Genomic DNA, 18,744 nt, shown 5'->3' with positions numbered 1-18,744 from the left:
AGGGTCCCTGCCTCCACGCCATGACTGCCCGTCATGTTTCCAACAACGGCTCTCACCAGGATCTGTAGGATCTGACATAAGAGCAGATGAAAGGAAACACAAGTCAAGACCTGTGACGCCATTTGAAGGTGTTTTCCACATTCAATCCTTCATTTAGAGTTCATAAAACAGCATGGCTTAGAGCTGGCAAAGAAACCAACAGGATAGAATTAAGTCAAAAGATTGTTCCACAAATGTGCTTCAAATTCCCACTTACACCGGCACTCAGGATGGCTTAGGCATGAGATTAAAAATGATCCCCATACTGAATTCACTGGCTTGTAGTAATTATGCTAATCTGCTAAATTATTACAAAAAAAAACTTTTGAAAAAATGTTATAATCAAGTGTCAAAATTACACAATTATTACATTTAAGAAATAAAGAAATAGTAATTCATTGGTGTCTATAGCCTTATTCAGACTGCCGTTTCAAGATGTGATGTTTACGCCTTCATTCTGAATGTTGCTGAAGCATAATGGGGGAACGAAGTGATCCCCCCCCTCCGTCTTCAGAGGTAGTAACAGAGCGTTAGAGAGGCGAGATGGTTTCAGTGGAGCCAGAAGGGGAACGCAGTGTGTGTGCATATCTGACCATGTGTGTGTGTGTGGGGAGCTCCTGCTGTGTCGTGCTTCTGCAATGCTGAAATGCAATATGAATTCACAGACTGAGGGACCAATATCCCGCTTTCGCAGAAACAATATGAATGTAAAGACCTTATAACGGCTGAGCTTTTTGAATAGAGTTATGTTATCCTAAAAAGAGTCATGGCATAGGTGAAATGTCTGAGACGATCAATCTTTCATCACCCTGTTCTCCCTTCAACCGTCCCTCTTCTATCTTTCAAGAAAAGCATTGGCCTCCTGAGTTGAGCTCAAGCTGAAATCTGCTTTCTAGAAGTTCTTCACCTCCCACCACAAACTAATGAACCATCTGTCAGGCCTCTTACTGAGCTACTGGGAGGCTAACTGGAACGTCATGTCATCTGTTCACACTTCAATACAGGCTACTGGAATTTGGCTCCTGACCCATCGGGGCCATATTTTGTCTTCATTTTGGAGGCAGAAGGGGCCCGAGGTGCTGGTGGGTAATAGCTGCCCGAGTGTCTCTCGTGTCACTACATTTGATGTGACACTTCCTGGGATGAAAGCGAGATTAAATCCATTAAAGAAGGGGCTTTTTAATGCATCCCCTTCTTCTGCCAATCACTGTGGTGAAAGTGACATATTGAGGTGAACTCTGAATGAATGACTTATTCAGATTCCTGCTGGATCCAGTTAAGAGTGTGAAATTTAGTGGAAAAGTAATATCCTGTCTCTTGTGAGGAAAGTCGGACAGCGAAATGGTAGGCCAGAATCTTCTGTGAAGCTCCTGAAGCTCATCTCAGACTTTACTTTTATATCACAACAATGTAGAAAAGACACTTTATTCTCGACTTTACACTCATTCCCCCCCGCGAATGAGTGTGTGACTGTAAGGTTCCTGTGAATCTCATTTAACCCCGAGAGGCACAAAGCTGAGCCATGTGACCCTCAGCTCCTTTGAAATCTATCAGCCAGTCAAAGCACGTCTGTCACCGGCCCTCTATGCATTCCATAAGAGAGGAATTCATGGTGGTCCCTATACCACCTCTGCTCCCCCTCCCACACTCAGGGCCTGGACTTAAAACAACCACAAGGAAAGAAAATATGAAACAGAATAAGGCAGAAATGTTGTTTCTAAAAATGTGATGGTGATGTGATTATGCAGTTGAGTGAGGCAGAGTGACGCTGCTATTTATGCAGAAAGATATTTCAAAGTGTGAAACAGATGTGAGCAAAAATAGAAAGATACAATTGAACATTTCAAGTAAAATGACTTTAATGTGAAGGTTTGACATGTTGGTTCACTGAAAGGAAAAGGAGAGAAGGGGACAGAACTACACACACACACACACACACACACACAAAAATCTTTGCTTTTTGTTGATCTGTCCTTTTGTTCATAAGCCTCAAACACAGGAGTGGTTGGTATAATTGGGCTGCACTATTTTCAGATACATTCAGCCATTTATAAGCAGTCACCTCTGTTCAGGTTCACTATCATCAAGATCAGAGTCAAAATGTATTTGGTATTCACAAATACACTAAACTACAGAAATTTCAGGGTGAGTTGCATTTGTGAACATATGGAGATGACTCTCTCAACCCAACTTTAGTTGGAAGTTTTCCTGCCGGCCTGCTAGAAACATTTCCATGTGAAGGTCAGGGTGAGACGATGTTTAAACTCAGCAGGTAATGTTCAGGAAACATTCACTGTGAGCATGCCGGCGGGGTTGGTGATGTTTAGATCACAATACAACTGGAGAGTGACTGGAGATAAGAACTGGATTATGTGATTGGAAAGAACGATCAGAGAGCACCAGGAGCGCCACCGGAGAGCTGCCGGAGAGAGCGACGAGAGACACAGACAGGAGGTTCACCATAGAGCTACTGTATGTTCGATAATGTAGCATTGAAAGAAAGACAAAGACTATTGTGGTAGCGGTGGATTTTGTTGCTTCTTCCGACATTTATGTGTCATCCTTTTTAAATCATGTCCTGCCTCCTGAGATGAAATAACTGTGTGTTGTCTGAAGTGTTGTCGACATCGTTTGACCCTATCACACTGTACAGCTTATTGACCTTATAAGGAGCTGTCTCTGTTAGAACATCTATAATATTACATTATGTATGCACTCGTGTTATAGGAGAAGTTTTAAAAAACGGAGGAGAGGAAGCAAAGCCAAATTCAATTTACAGAGAGATCTGTCTGCAGGAGGCTCGGAGGCTGCTGTTGACCTTTTCAACTTATGTGCTTTTACATCTCGCAATCTAAGTGATGTCACTGATCGCAACATGAGCGGCATGAAAGTGGGAGGAAAAAATGTCGTTAACAAGGTAGAGTGAACCGAGAAAAAGACAAATATAGAAATGTATAGAAAAACCGGAGGTATTTAAGATATTCAGACAGACAGAAGTCCCACAAGTTTAGGTATAGGCTAACTCATAGCTGGCATTGAAGATAGCTAACACATCTACTGCGATATATATATATATATTTTTTTTTGGGGCTTTTTGTGCCTTTAATGCAGAGGTAGGACAGTGGATAGAGTCGGAAACCAGTGAGAGAGAGCGGGGAATGACATGTGGAAAGGGGCCACGGGTGGAGGTGAACCCGGGCCTACCGCTCGAGACGAGAGTCTCACTACATGGGAAGCGCGCCCTAACCATTGCGCCACCAGCACGCCCCAACTGCGATATATTTTACATAGCTTGTGCAGATATTGGGTGTCTAGGGCCTGATGATGTGATATCCCAACAGGAATCTGTGTTTCATTTATTTTATAAGAAAAATAGCAAAGTTTAAAACTTGCGTAACATAAAAACCACTATCTCTAATCAAATGTATGACATTTTATACCTCGATGTCCTTGTAGTTCTCCCTGAGCTCCATCAGACGGTGGTAGGACTTGATGGTTTCGGGAAAGTCCCCGATGTCAATGCTCACGGTAATGAAGTTCTCCCAGATCTGCCAGTGTTCGTAGTTACACTTCAGCGCTTCTTGCAGGGTACGAAAAGCTTTTTCTCTGCAGACCAAGAGTGACACCACGAGCAAGACGGGGAAAAAAAGAACAAGCGAGCAATAAGTGAACAAATTAAAAAATCTTAATAAAAGCAGTGTGCAATGTGCTAAAAGTTCAAATTTGCTTCTGCTGAATTGACAGTTGTGCTAACCAGGTGTTAATCGAAGCTTTCCTGCTCTGTTTTCAATTTCAGGCCTGAAAGCACACGAGTCTGACGTGAACGAAGAACACCTCTCTACTCTCACAGCTTTCCCTGCTAGGACCAAACACACCACTAAAGGCCATGTCGGTGTGAATGTGAAAATGACACCGAAAACTCAGCTTTGAAAGAACGTCACCCAAACATATCTGTGATTTGGAACTTTAAAGGTTGCATATTATTCTCCTTTTTTTACAAGTTTAAATACGTCTCCCCAAAACATGTCTGTGGAGTTTCTTGTTCTAAATCCACTCTGATCCTGTATTTGATCATGTCTATAAACCCCTCTATTTCAGCCCTGCTCAGGCTGTTTCTGTGTCTGTACCTTTAAATATGTAAATGAGCTGTGTCTGACCACGCCCCCTCTCTGGAAGGGCTTGGGTGTCTCTGGCTTTCTCGCTCCATGTCCTATTGTTTATGGTGAGAAGGCAGACTCAGAGGTCAGAACTAACACCTAAATGTGGGAGTGTCACCCACCTGGGGGAGGGGTTACTGCCCTTTGTGATGTCATGAAGGGAAAATCTCCAAACGGCCTGTTTGAGCACACATTTTATGGAGCAGGCAAAAGATGGAGAGGATGGACTTTTCTCATAATTGGGGGGTTTGTAGACAGACTAGAGACATAGTGTGGGACAAACAAGGTGAAGTGGATTTTGCATCATATGTGAACTTTTATCATTTTGATTTTTAATGTGTTATTTGTAATGTGAGGTCAAATGAGATCTCCTGAGGTGGAAAGTTGCTCTTTTTGGGGACACATGAGACCCTTCTATCACGTAGTGTGGGAGGCATCATTAGCTTCATATCTCGTACTGTGTGCATGGTTGATACAAAAGAAAAAAAACATCTGTAAAGTTTCTCCTTATGTACTGTTTTTTTTTTTAAACTCATGTAGTCTTTGCCTGGCCTTACAGAGGATAAACTCTAATACTGTTGGTAACCCTCGACCTTTCCTTTTCTTTAACAGGCTTAAGTCACCAAACACCATGATCCACTTATCCTGCAGACATGCTGTGAAAAGTTTACTGTGGAAAATAATAGTAACCTTTGCTTTGCATCAGACTGAACTCTATCCACTGTATAAGCTGACACTCTCACTGCTGATGAAAACAAGTCAACACATGTCGCTCTACAATGTTTCCAAAACACACCACACACTCATACGCACTTCTTTCTCAGGCGAATGTAGGCTGTGGAGAGGTTGTTCCATGCTTCTGCATTCTGAAAGGAGACAAAGGGGGGGGGGGGGGTGAGAACAGGAAGGACAGAGGGGAGAAGGAGGAAGTAGAGAAAACAGAGAATGATTATATTAGAACATATAGACCAATAATGGACAATTTTCATGTATACACACAGATATGCAAAGAAGCTGTCAATGGGTTCAAGGGAGATGTGAAGAGCAACCAATAAAGACCTCATCGAGAACAAATGGGTACTGACTGTGTGTGTGTGTGTGTGTGTGTGTGTGTGTGTGTGTGTGTGTGTGTGTGCGTGCGCAATGTCCTTGTTCCAGGAGGACACTTACATCCGGCTCTAGTTGCACACATCTCTGGAAAGCCCTGGCAGCTCCCTCATAGCCCTCAATGGCAAAGTATGCACAACCGAGAGAAAACCACACTCCTAGCTGTGAGAAAAGACACAAAGTGAACAAACAAAACAAAAGAGGTTAACAGACTTTCAAAAACATTCTTTTAATGGTTGTTAAAAAACAAAACAACACAAAAAAAAGTTATTTTAGTTCAAACAAGATAGCAATAAACAGCCAAGTGGAACTGTGGAAGATAGGTAGGTAAGTAGTTGATGAGATGTCAAAGGATCAACACTGATACTACAGCACATCCTATCTGTGACCTGCTGCACCAGCTGGTTTTAAGTTCTGTCTTGAGTTAAGGTTTAAAGTCCACCCTAAACCCTACGATGAAATTACCTAGTTTGTAACATAAGTGGTGTAATTTGTTTGGCTGCTCCATGGGGAAGTAAGGTTCAAGGTAACTAGAGATGGGACCAGTCCGATGTAATATCGGTATCGGGTACGATATTGACAATATTTACAAATCGGATTTACAGTGCCGATCCTCATGACCGATGAAGAAAGATCTTTAGGCACTTTAAGTTAATAGTCTCCATGACGACATTCAGACGAGATTGAACAGCTCCTCCTATCAGATCAAGAGTACAATTCTTACACTTCAGTTTAAAACATTTCATTTGAAAACACTGACAGTCATTGCTGCTTCCTGTTTGGATGTGAAGCCAGCACAAAGGTCATCATACATGTATGTATTGTACACATTTATTTATTATTTTTATTATTATTTTGCTCTTTCAATAAGAAATGCGATGCCAGGTTTACTGCAGCTTTGTGTAGCCTTACACATAATACCAACAACAACAACAACAACAACATAATTAACTGTGACTCTGTGTTTCGTTATCTGTACATACAGTTTGTATCGGAATTTGATCGGAAAAAGAAACAAGTGGAACGGTGCATCAGCGTAACGTCCTTACAGCTCATCAGTCAAATAACATCGGTGACCTCAAATGGACAAATGAAACTTACTGTAGGGATGTAATGTATTATCTAGAAGCACTGCAGACAACAAATCAGTAAATCCCTTTGCTCCTCATCCCTTCATGTTATTCCACCATTCAAGCGATACACCATGACAACTGTGTTTAACAGGAAACTGTACACGTACTACAGGCTAGGTGTAAGATTTAAGTTATTAAATATGCCTCCGTTAGATCTATCACAGCTGGTGCTTCAACTTAATCAGTAGTACTGCATAAACTCAGTTAGAAATTACATTCAAAGTAGGCTTCATCTGAACTCATGCATAGCTGGTGCAGCAGAGTGCTGGATCTTTTTTCCAAAAGATCCATCCAGTAGCTCTTAAAATATTCCGATCAAGACCCCAAATTTCTCGTTAAAGTCTTAATATGTGATTTTTCACACTTAAATATAATATAAATCAAGTATTTCCTCTGAAAATAACTCTCTGAGTCATGACTGTCTACAATGGGTGTAACACCCGAGTCCCACTGTCTGTGATGTTTTCAGAGTTTTCAGAGTCCTATCTTCAGTTTGTTTACATTGCCGGGACGGCCGGCTGACTCCTCCCCTCGTGTATAAAAGTTGTTTAATTGAGGGACTAGAGAAAAGAAGAATAACATACTGTACTCACTGCTTAACTGTGTTTCTAGATCACGCTCATTTCAGCTAAATTTACATGCAGTGTGAAGATACGAGCATAATAAAGATCACTAGCATTAGCATGCTAACACAACAATGCAGCGCGAGTTGTTTTGGTTTCGTGCTGGTGCTCAAGGGCGACATCTGCTGGATCAAAAAATCACATAAAGCCTTTAATGATGGTGCTAATTTTAAGTTTCATTTATTTATTCGTTAATTGGATCCCCATTAGTTGTTACCGCAGTAACAACTATTCTTCATGGGGTCCATACAAACGACCCCAAGTTAGCAGAGTAAGTAGCAGAAGATGAACGGACGGATTAGGCATATAGTTTGAAATGTCTGAAATGTCTGTGTGTGCTTCTACCTGCATGGCGTTGATTTTAACTGACTGCTCGAAGCAGTCAACACACTGCTTGAACTCCTTGTTCTGGAGGTGCAGCAGGGCTTTGGAGCGCATTGCTCTGGCACTTCGTCGCTTGGACAGCTCCCACGCCCGGTCGTAGTACTGATGGTCCCTCAATATGTCTCCCAGGAGGCAATACAGACTGGGCGTCTCCTTCTTCTCCAGCTCCGTGCGAACAATCTCCTCGGCCTATAGCAAAAGGGAAGAGAAAAAATAGAATATTATTAGTTTTTGATCCCAAACTGGGAAATTGTGGCAATACAGCAGCAGGTTATCCAAACACACAATATTAGCAATTAAACACAATATAATATTAAATACATGGTAAATAAGCGCTAAAAACATCAAAACTAAGAATGAGAATATATACATCCAGGATTTAACTAAGCATAAGGTGAGAGACAAGTCAGCGTGAAGGTAGCTACAGAAAAGAAGGGAGACAGTCATAAAGAAATAGGATGAAAAAGAACACTACAAACACAACAGAGGGGATTTGGGAACACAGTTTGACAGATAAACACTGAGAAAATTGAGGTAAGGGTTGTGTTACAAGTAAAGTGACAGTCAAATCACATGTTGACGTTTGCACTCGTTACACCTCTCCATGCCCATACATGCTCTGCTTAGGAAGAGCTGAGGCCCACACTGTTGTGACTGAGGCAGGAATAATGAACAGATTGTTTTCCCCTTTCCAAATCCACATATCTGGATTTGTGATTGTGAAATGTACAATAATAACCACTGGAAGTCGGAGGAGCCCACGAGGGCACAACATTGGAATGAAAGTATTGACAGTAATATGTTCCCTGTGAGTGTTTGTATTAGCATAAGCTATTCATTTCAGAGCTGCATTAATATGTTTGTTAAAGTCGATAGCTTCAGCACTTAAAGGTTTGTCATGTGTTTACTATCACGGCCAATACAACCGGTCGATTGACACCAATTTTGGATACCAGTGTTCGGCTTATTGAACTACTTTAGATGAGAAAACTGGACTCAAATGTTTTGAGTTGTTGTGGACTGAAACTGGACTCAATCTATTCAGGGTAAAAACGACTGATCAAAAAACTGATCAATACACATTTTCATCCAAAGACTAAGACTAAATCTTAAATAGCGACCAAAATGAACACTGACCATAACACTCCCTGCATGAAATAAAGAAACCTTGTTGTATCTTAACTACACTCTGCACAGCTAATACCCCATCTAACAAACTACAAAGATATATACAGAGTTTTTTATTGCTGTTATGTTAGATACTTTATTTATCCCCTAGGGGACATTCAGGAGTATCCCATAACTCACAAGTTAAAAACATTGAACAAACAGTAAAAAGGACCATTTTCATTTAAAATTGCAATAATCAAAATAACAGATAGTCTCTGCAGTCCTATACAGTTCTTATTATCGTACCAATCCCCGGGGTGTTGAGGAGAGAAAGGAGAAAAGGCAGACAACAGCGTTTGAACCACAGCTCCAATCATGAGCTGCTGCCATTGTCATGGGTCGTTGCTACTAGCCTAGTGATTAGTGCGTGCGACCCGTGCACAGAGGTTCAAGTCCTCAGGGTGGGCGGCCCAGGTTCAAATCCCTTCCATGGCTCCTTTGCTGCGTGTCGTTCCCCGCTCTCTCTCCACCCTGTTCCTGACTCTATCACCTGTCCTATCGCTTTAAAAAGGGGTGATGCTAAAGTGCCCTCCTGGTTGGCAAAACACACTAAACTGCCCTCTTAAAAAAAAAAAAACTTGACTTATGCACAGCCATGCACAACTTCAGCATGCCTCTCTAACAGTGAAGAAAAGAGAAGCAGCACTGAACAGAACCCAGACCTCTCCTGACAAATGGATCGCCTTGTTATTTAGAATCTCAGTGACTACATAACATGCACTATTGGCTGGGACTACCACAGCACATGATTTAAAACAAGAGGGGAGCAGGAGACTTTTATTATTAGCCAAAAGCACCTGGGTAATCAAATTGGAAAGACAAGAGCAGGCTGAAATTGAATAACGCAGGTCTGGCAGCCTGTGGGAATCCCGCTGAGGGTCCTGGACGGGCAGAGTTATACATTCAGGTCAGCGATCAGTCTCCACACGCACATGATTGTCTGCACGTCTGCACTTAATGAGTGCGTTTGCATGCAACATGTTTACTGGCCTATATGAATGCTTATGCATATTATATTCCCTGGGCTTGTGTGTGTGCATTCTAAAGACCACATAATACATGCATTTTATTCTAAATGTATTCATACTGTGCATGTGAATGTTAATAGAAATACTATAAATTGTGAACTGTGCGACTCCTGTCTGCACAGTGGAGATGTGGGTCATAAAGCATTTTGTATTCAACTGCATATAGCTTCGTGCTATTAATGGTTATGTAGCCAGTGACAAACACAGAAGATGGATTATAATAGACATAAGACTCATACGCCAAATATATATTATGTGGTATAACCATGTGACAGGCTCATTTACATCACATTAGCAAAGAGCTCTAATCTGTTGATTGAGTTGGATTTAATGTAATTATCAAAAATGGAACACGATCAATTAACTGAAATAATGTCCCTGTTATGAACACCCTGTCCTGCTCTTGGTAACATCCCCTCAAAAATCCTGCTGCATGTTGACATGATAGCACTACGCAGTCACTGCAGCAGTTCTGTGGGTCAATCTCCCTTTCCACCCAAAGGTCCCAAAGCTGCAACATTCAGAACATTCCCAAGGTAACCATTTTCCTCTGATGTTATGTTCCTGGCAGGAACCTCAAACACCGTTTTGATTTTATATTGATGTGTACAAGTTTAGCAAAACTTAAATATGTACTGAATATGATGAATCTTTAGGAAGGCCACTCGACAAGCCCCTCTGGGTTTATTTGGCTCATCCAGCACATTTCTTTCAAAATGCATATTTTTTTAGTTGACTAATCATTATGTACTTTCTGTTTTTTTCCATTGATCTATTATGTTTGTTTTGCTTTTTAAGTGCAATAAAATAAATAATATTAATAAAATAAAATAAAATCTGAATAATTTCAACACTTACTGATTGACGATTAAGAGTGGCCCGAGAGACATCGGACCATTTCAAGAGCTCAAAAATATGCTTGTTAAGGTAAGATAAGGTACCCTTTGCTGAAGTCGCAAAGGTTAATGTTAGCAAGCAAGCAACTTAAATAAGCTTACATTCCTGTTATTACATTACCATTAATCCCATCTTAACATCTAACACTATGGACCAGTAATGTTAGTTAGAAAGTGTCTGAATTCTAACATTAGCTGTTGTCTTAATTTTACAGTGACTTATCTAATATGTTGTCACAACTGGAAATGATTTCCTTTTTATAAAAGAATTTCTGCTTCTCACTGTGTGCATGTCATTAGAGAAAGATGGCTGCCATGTGAATACTGTGGGTTGACATTTCATGGCTTTGAAGGCATTTGTAGTTCACTGAACTGTCCTGTTGTTGGAAACCGCTTGAAATAACATTTGTTCTTTGTAACATGGTTTTGTTACTCCAAGAGCTTTTCAAATGTTCATGCATTTTGCATGAATCATCTGAAACACTTGTTTTGAGACTAACCCAAATTGAGCCCACAAAGTCATCACCTTGAACAGTCCTCATGGCTGCCTTCGACCTACAGTACATCATGCAGATTTAAATAGTTTGTGTAAGCGTCTGAATTGTAAGAAGTGATGAGTTTAAATACAGAAGTGGCCACAAAGTGTATATTTCACAAAGAGTCACTTTGACGGGAGCTGATTCCAAGGTACCAAGTACTGCTACACAACATTAAAGCACCAATGTTATGGAGTCTTTTGTTCCTGATGCAGTGCTTTCAGTACTTATTCTATGCAATATGTGATTTGGCTTTGATATTGCTCCGTCTCATATGTCTCATTTCATCTATTCATATTACGGTCCTGTTTTCCTACTAATGCCTTACATTATTGTGTGTGGATACATGTGAGTAAAGAGTGCTACTCTTACACATTTTTTTAGTCTTTGTATTTGTGAACATTGGGGTGAGAAGGATAATGTTGCTGGGGCAGAACATTGCTAATGACTCCTGTGACTAAGGTCAGTCTTGTTCTGTTGTGCTGTTTTTGTGTACGCACGTTTTGACCAAGGACCAAATGAATTTTCTTCATGAAGAACAAAGTTTAACTTGAAACCTTTTTTAAATTCAGCCTTCATACCCCACAGCACTCGCATTGGCCTCAGAGCTGATTAGTTCAGTGAAAGTAAACAGTCCTTCAAACAGAAGTGCAAAGGATTTAACCCTTAAAAACCTGGATTTTCCAAACATTTATGCTTGCTTTGGTTCTTCACCAACTGGCACTTACATTATGTAGATAAAGCCATTCATCAAAGTCAAACACCTGTTTTATAATTATTTAAAATAGTTAGTATCGCCTTTCTACATTTTCCAACCTATATCTTACAATTAGCCCAGTGTAACTTTGCAGTTTGTGCTAAACTTGCCTACTTGTGGCAATGGCAACATGGTTGTAGACACCTGCTGTATTTTAATGTTAAAATACTCATGGCCAGAGGTGACATCTGAGGTGATTTTGTGGTAGTCCTTAGCTGAAGTGTTCTATTTCAAGGCAATTTCAAGACTTGTGAGTCTCCATCAAAATGGCAACAGATGGATGCATCCCTAATAATTACTAAATGGAGGTTTTTCAGCCAAATTCATTCATAATTTAGATAAGATCGTAAAGAAGTCTGTGACTCTTAAAAAAGCATTGTCACAGGTTGGCAACATTGCCGTAAGACAGTTCATGACATCTCTGCCTGACTACATCCACCCCAGCCAAATGCAAGTCTGTCGGTGGAAAAGCTTGGGAACAACACAACAGTTTAGGAACCAAATTGTGGTCCTTCAAACACAAAGAGATGTGTATGGTATAATATGTATAGCTGGTGGTAGTCACATATCAACTGCTGCATCATTCACTGCAGCGTTCCAAACTACATCAAAGCACATGGGCACACCAAATGAAAGTGAGGAGCTTCATGACGTGATTCAATGGCCAAAAAAAGTGTTCAACCAATCACTTCAAAGCTAAGTTTGTTAGATTTCTTTGTTCCAGAGAATGGCCTCAATGAGATAGGACATGAGGAAATGTAAGCCAGTTGGGTGCTTCCGTCTTTGTGGCAAAAAAAATTGGGAACGCATTACTTTTCCAGCATGGAACCATTAACACAAATTTAGATCCATCTGTCTTGGCTGACATGCTTCACGTGTGTCAAGTGTCACAAGGATTTTGAAAAAAGATCTGTCCCTTGTCAATAATTCTGTTTTTGATATTAACGGCCTGCTAGAGGAGCAAAAGGCATATTGGTTCAACGTTAGCCAGTTGAGCTGGTTTGGGCACAAGATCAGAACACTTCTTAGGTGGCTTCTATTTACTATTTTACTGACCCATCCGATTGGTTAGCCACCCTGTGCTAGACCAAGAACAACATGGAGCAATTGGATTTCTAACCCAACTCAAGATAAACTCAGGTTCCCAAGGAGAAGCTTTAAATTATTGCTAGTAGGGAACATCTTGACTAACTGCGACTATAAGCAAGCCCCCAGTAAGTGGAGGAAACTGGAAAGAAAAGATGGATGAACAGTATGATAATCATGCATTCAATTATATATTTCTATTTGAGAGGAAGAGTGCATTGCTGTGCTGTAGATTACGTGAATTATGTTTATCCTGTTGGTGCTCCATTGAACTAGATAACTTTCCAGTACTTGCTAGATAAATTGTGTGTGTAATGGCTTTACCATGCCCCCAGAAATGTGCACCTGTAGCAGTAAAAAGCATAAAGATAGATGGATAGATGATAAGGGCAGGGTTCGAGCCGGCTCAGCCATGTCAGATAAAGTTGTGTGTGTGTGTGTGTGTGTGTGTGTGTGTGTGTGTGTGTGTGTGTGTGTGTGTGTGTGTGTGTGTGTGTGAGAGATAAATAATCACTGATTCTGCAGTCATTTTACGTCATCATCTTAACACTCTCAAGTCACTCTTCACATGTAGAAAGTTTATCAGTTTAAAGTTGATAAAATACCTTCAACCATTAAGACAAAATATGAGTTCTGTTGCACTTCATATTACCCATATATATATTTTTTTAACTTTAATATAAACTCCTCAAAAAAAGTTTGGAAACATTATTTTGGTCACTTATTTCGCCACTTTAGTAATACTTAATGGTGTTGTATTTTACATCGTTGGAAAGCCTGATTAGTCACCATTACAATGAGGTATAACTTAAGGATCTGTAAGGATCGTGCATTCATGGAATGAGCAACACAGCTAAATGTGCCAAAATCCCCTGCAATCTTCTCCTGTTGGACTCTCCCACAGTAATACATTTTTTACACTTTATACATTTTACACTGTTTGGCACATTTTCAGGCGCTACCCACACATTTAGCTGTGTTGCACATTCCATGAATGCACGATCCTTACAAGTTATACCTCGTTGTAAAGGTGACTAATCAGGCTTTCCAACGATATAAAATGCAACACCAATTAGTATTATTAAAGGGGCGAAATAAGTGACCGAAATAACGTTTCCAAACTTTTTCTTGAGGAGTTTAGGTATCGGTATATGCACCTGTCAGGCATCTGAACCATTCTTAGCAGCATTGTTTTCCTTTGTAACTTGCTATAATGAATGTTCTAAAGGCCATCTTTTACCAACAGTTGTTTTATTGGCTTGATTCTTGAAGTAAAAACCATACTGTCATTAATGATCAACGTGCAATAAATCTGAATTTCATTCTTGACACTTGTCGCCATGAGGCTGTGATAGTTCTTCTCAGTTCTGAGTTAACTTTCCTTCTCCTAACACTGCATTATAGTGTCTCACCTGACATTCAAACATTGTTGTTACGTCAGTAGCTGCGGGCTCAGTTTTAATGCTAACGTATCAACATTGATGTCGATATCGAGAGATTACAATGAATCCGTTGAAATCACAGATGTTATGGTAGCTCGTTGGGAAAGCTGTCTTGCTGCAAGTGTGTTGTTGTGTACATACCTTGCCATGTTGACCCAGTCTCTCATAGCAGATAACTACATCCTCCCAGAGCTCCAGCTTTTCATACATGAGCAGAGCTGAACTGATGCAGCCGAGGTCTATCAGCAGGGAGGCAAGTTGTTTCTGTAGGGGGGGGGGGGGGGAGAGAGAACAAGACGATGAGGCTGAAACAACACCAGCAGCTTTGAAATGTCGTCAGCATGCTAACATGCTCACAATTATAAAGGCCAGCATGGTGAATTTCAGCATGTATAATGTTAACATACCCACAATAATATACAAGCAAAAAAACTCAAATATGTCTGGAAAATTAATGCAAGGTATCTGTTAACGAAACATTGTTCAAGCTATTGTAATTGGAAACAACACAGCACCATCATGGCATGCTTTAGGTTTTCAACAATGTAATGAAGTCACTAAAGTACAAATAAAATCTGTGCAGATCCAGGGTGCTGGTAGCCTAGTAGGGTGCACACACTACGTACTGAGGCTAAAGTCCACCAAACGGGTGACCTGGGTACTAATCCTACTCTATTCACTGTCCTTCCCATAAATAAAGGCATAATGAAGCCCAACAAATAACCTTTAACAAAAATCTGTGCAGCATTGATCTTTCAAAGGCCTTGGGTACAGCTGACCACCATATCCGTCTGCAACATAAACACAAGGGTTGTTTGAGCATCCTGTGGCTGCTTTTAAAGTTAGCACTCTAAAGCTTGGCACACATTAAAAGATTTGTCAAATCTTCACAGATGTTGAAAATGGGAGATACTCAACAAAGTGATGAAAAACGGTTTTGTTCCTGAAGTGTGTGGAGACAATATGACCAAAACAGCAAACACACGAACAGACTCCATCCCAGATCAACAAGGGTCCCGAAGAATTGGTGATGGTTTTTGGACGACTTATTACAGAGAAAAGAAGTAAAAACGTTGGATGAAGTTGTGGAGATGTTACAGCGAGCTGGAGCTGAATAAATAAATTGATTTGCTGTGGTTGTTGTGCATCCTTCTACAGTCAGCTCGTTTCCCAATTGGATATCATTTCACTAACGTTACAATCCAGTGCGTGCAGGATCAGGGTTCCCCTGAGGAGATCAGATTTTAAATATGAAACAATTTGAAATGAAAAGCAGATCTGGACACTCTTAACACATCCCACACCACAAAACAATCTGGCAGGATAAGCTTTAGAACAGTTTTGTAGAATGTACCACTCTACAAAACACCATGAGTTTAATTTGATTGCTCTTCCTCCACTCTACTACATATTGAGTTCCTCAAGGTTCAGTTTGGGATTTTATTATTTTACCATTTAAAGTAAACAACCTCTTTTAGCTAATACTTATGTATTTGCAGTTTGCCTTTGTTACTGCAGAATTTAATTATTTAACTGAAACATGATTTACATAAAATGATTATTTTTTTCTATTTCCATCACAGCAAGATTAGAATTGTCACCTTGAAGAGAAGTCAGGTTGAATAGTGTCTCATTATGAAGGCCTTTGGAAATGTAGCGAAGGGTTTAAATGCTAATTCAATTTAAAAATGATATTGCTGGTCGCTGGTAGCCTAGTGGTTAGTGAGCGCGCCCCATGTATGGAGGCTGTAGTCCTTCGAGCAGGCGGCCTGGGTCCGAATCCGGCCTGTGGCTCCTTTCTTGCATGTCATTCCCCACTTTCTCTCTCCCCCATTTTTGACTATATTTGCGGTCCTATCTCTAAAATAAAAAAAGGTACAAAAAAGCCCCCAAGGAAACCTAAAAAGAAAAAAAATATATACAAAATATTGCTGAAGTAGCTTAACCTGTTTCAACTCTTGTCTTTTTTTAGCAAATATTTTTATTTTATTTTACACTGTTTTAAATGTTATGCTTGTAGGGAGTTGTTTACTGTTTTGGTCAGAACTTTGTCCAAAAAAAATGTGAACAAGATTGTTATCTTAATATGGAATCACCTGGTTTAATACAGGGCACATTGTAAAAAAAATTGACTAGACGATAAAGGATCACCAAGTTTATTACAAGTCATCATGAAGGATTTTTAAACCCAGTTTTATAGTAATCCATCCAATAGTTATTTTAACTCTGGACCCACATGCTAAAACAAAAAGCCTTCAGTGCATTCCTTCTTTCCCGCCATGAAGCCACATCATTATAGAGTCTAAAAATAACGTCTTTTATTGGGATAATGATCTACTGTACTCTGTGTGTGAAAGTGTTTCTATACCAATGTGAGATGAATAAAAACCAATGGCTGCCTGAAGGGTGGGAAATTAGTCGTAAAATTTACAGCATGCTTTAGAAAATGGACGGCTGTGATGTAAAATGTAATGTATATGCTGTGTAGTTACAGGCCTGAAATGTACAAAAACTGAGAGTATATGAGGCACAACACACTCATACAAACATAAACCCACCCCCAGCCATAAAAAGGGTCGTCCAGGCCTTGAGTGCTTTGTGACATGCCCACCATGGTTCTCTAGTGTGGAGAAAATGCATCACAGCGCCTGCTGCAATCCTCCGCCTCAACCCACTTTCAAGTCCTCAGGCAGCAATAGGGACTCTTCAATTCCTGCTTTATTGCTGTTATCAGTTATTACATGCCGCCAGGGCGATGTCTCCTCCCCAGCATCTCCCTCGCGCTCTTTCTTTTCAGCACTCCCCCCTCCTTCAATCTTCTAGACAGGTCTAAATCTTTTTATTACTGCTTATTCTACTTACAGCTCTTTCCATTTTTATTCGGTTCCCTGTCCTGGGCTCTGTTATGGTGGTTAATGTTTGCCTTCATAGATTCCTGTGATGCTTCGTGGTTCAGCAAATGTGTCATGAAAGCTCATTAATGTTTTTTTTTTTTTTTCCAATCCCTGTGAGACCTTTAGAGATTTCATTAATCTCCTGTCGCTTCATTGCTGTCACCCTCAGTTAGAAAAAGCTATTTTAAGGATTATAATAATAGCTAGTAGCTGTTAATTTGTCCTAAAATAAACCACTTACATTAGCCTTATCGTTTACTCACACTTTAAAAAACAAAGATGTTTAAGCATAAAACACTTTATTTTGAAGGGTCAGAGCAGGACACATTGCTAAAGGCCCCTTTTTGGTGAGCAGGTATTCTATTGCAACCAAGTTTTGAGTCATGTTAGCTTCTGCTACTACGTGTTGTAAAAATGATCACCTGAAGAAGACCTCTGGTCAAAATGTAGTGATCATTAAAACCCTTTTTTTGCGGCAATTGAGCAGTGTGCAGGTCTATCTTCTTTCTCACTATATGGTGTAAAGATATATTCTGGTGGCGTCGCCCTGCCTGCGACCCGGACTCTCGTGCTGCTGCTTTCCCTCAGGCTGTGTTTTTTCAGATCTTATATAATAACAATATAGGTTGTGTTTTGTTTTCATTTCTCTGTGCCTCTCTGTTAACACGTGGATGTGTTTTTCTATTGTTTATATTTGTTGATTCTCGGGAAAGCAGCTGAATGTTTGGCAGCACTTTGAGTCCAAGACAAATGTCCCCGAGTGGACAATAAAGTGTATCGTATCATAACACCTGACTAGTACATTTAAGATCGGGCAGTCAACCACTCATTCTCTCTCATCCACCCTCAGCGTCACACCGTCAACACAGCTTCTCATTTGCACCATGTTTTGTTTTAGCCTGCTTATGTTACTTTAGTTTAACACCACACAACATGTCGCACTCACCACACACTCAACAGCCGACACACTTAGTTAAACCTGTATGTTTCCCTTGTTTTTTGTCAGGCCTTAAGAGCCAGGTCATGGTACTAGCCTAAACATCTATTTCTAGAGCTGCAACACAAACACAATGCTGATATTTATTCCCATGTAGTGACACATATTTGTTTGTAAAGACGCAGGCTTTATACCACAAATCTTTACTCGTGTTCAATTCAGAAAATGTGTTGTCACAAGACAAACAGAGGTCTGCTTTTGCATAAGAATATGTGCTTGAAAATGAAGTGTACGCTACCTGGACGACCCATCTGGTCGGGGCTTGGCAGCAGTAGAAGAGTTTGAGCCGCTCGATCACCGGACAGTTCTTGTCTTCAAAGTGGTCAACTATCGCCTGGGAAAGAGAACAGGAAATAAAAATCAACTATTAAAATGTATGTTAACTTCTGGAGATTATAGATTCACCACACTGTGATTTATTTTATTATGTCACGAGTGAGATGTGATGACAGCAGATACCAAAGCAGTCATCTTTATCATTCTATCACACCATTA

General features: G+C 40.3%; 1 protein-coding gene across 3 annotated transcripts in view; it reads right to left on the bottom strand.

The window, feature by feature from the left end:
* The window catches only part of ttc27 (tetratricopeptide repeat domain 27), an 84,914-nt gene that overhangs the window by 11,414 nt on the left and 54,756 nt on the right, over nucleotides 1–18,744 (bottom strand). For all 3 annotated transcript variants that reach the window (XM_065959677.1, XM_020647818.3, XM_020647820.3), the window contains exons 11-17: nucleotides 18,488–18,583; nucleotides 14,500–14,622; nucleotides 7,405–7,632; nucleotides 5,367–5,465; nucleotides 5,010–5,062; nucleotides 3,480–3,645; nucleotides 1–71 (exon numbers count right to left, since the gene is read on the bottom strand). The exon at nucleotides 1–71 is cut by the window's left edge and continues 127 nt beyond it. In XM_065959677.1, coding sequence (XP_065815749.1) covers nucleotides 1–71; nucleotides 3,480–3,645; nucleotides 5,010–5,062; nucleotides 5,367–5,465; nucleotides 7,405–7,632; nucleotides 14,500–14,622; nucleotides 18,488–18,583 — 836 coding nt within the window. The remainder of the gene's footprint in view (nucleotides 72–3,479; nucleotides 3,646–5,009; nucleotides 5,063–5,366; nucleotides 5,466–7,404; nucleotides 7,633–14,499; nucleotides 14,623–18,487; nucleotides 18,584–18,744) is intronic.

The sequence above is a fragment of the Labrus bergylta genome, chromosome 10, assembly GCF_963930695.1.
Source record: "Labrus bergylta chromosome 10, fLabBer1.1, whole genome shotgun sequence".
NCBI classification, from domain to species: domain Eukaryota; kingdom Metazoa; phylum Chordata; class Actinopteri; order Labriformes; family Labridae; genus Labrus; species Labrus bergylta.
The sequence above is the reverse complement of the archived record's forward strand: the minus strand, read 5'-3'. Positions and strand labels throughout refer to the sequence as shown.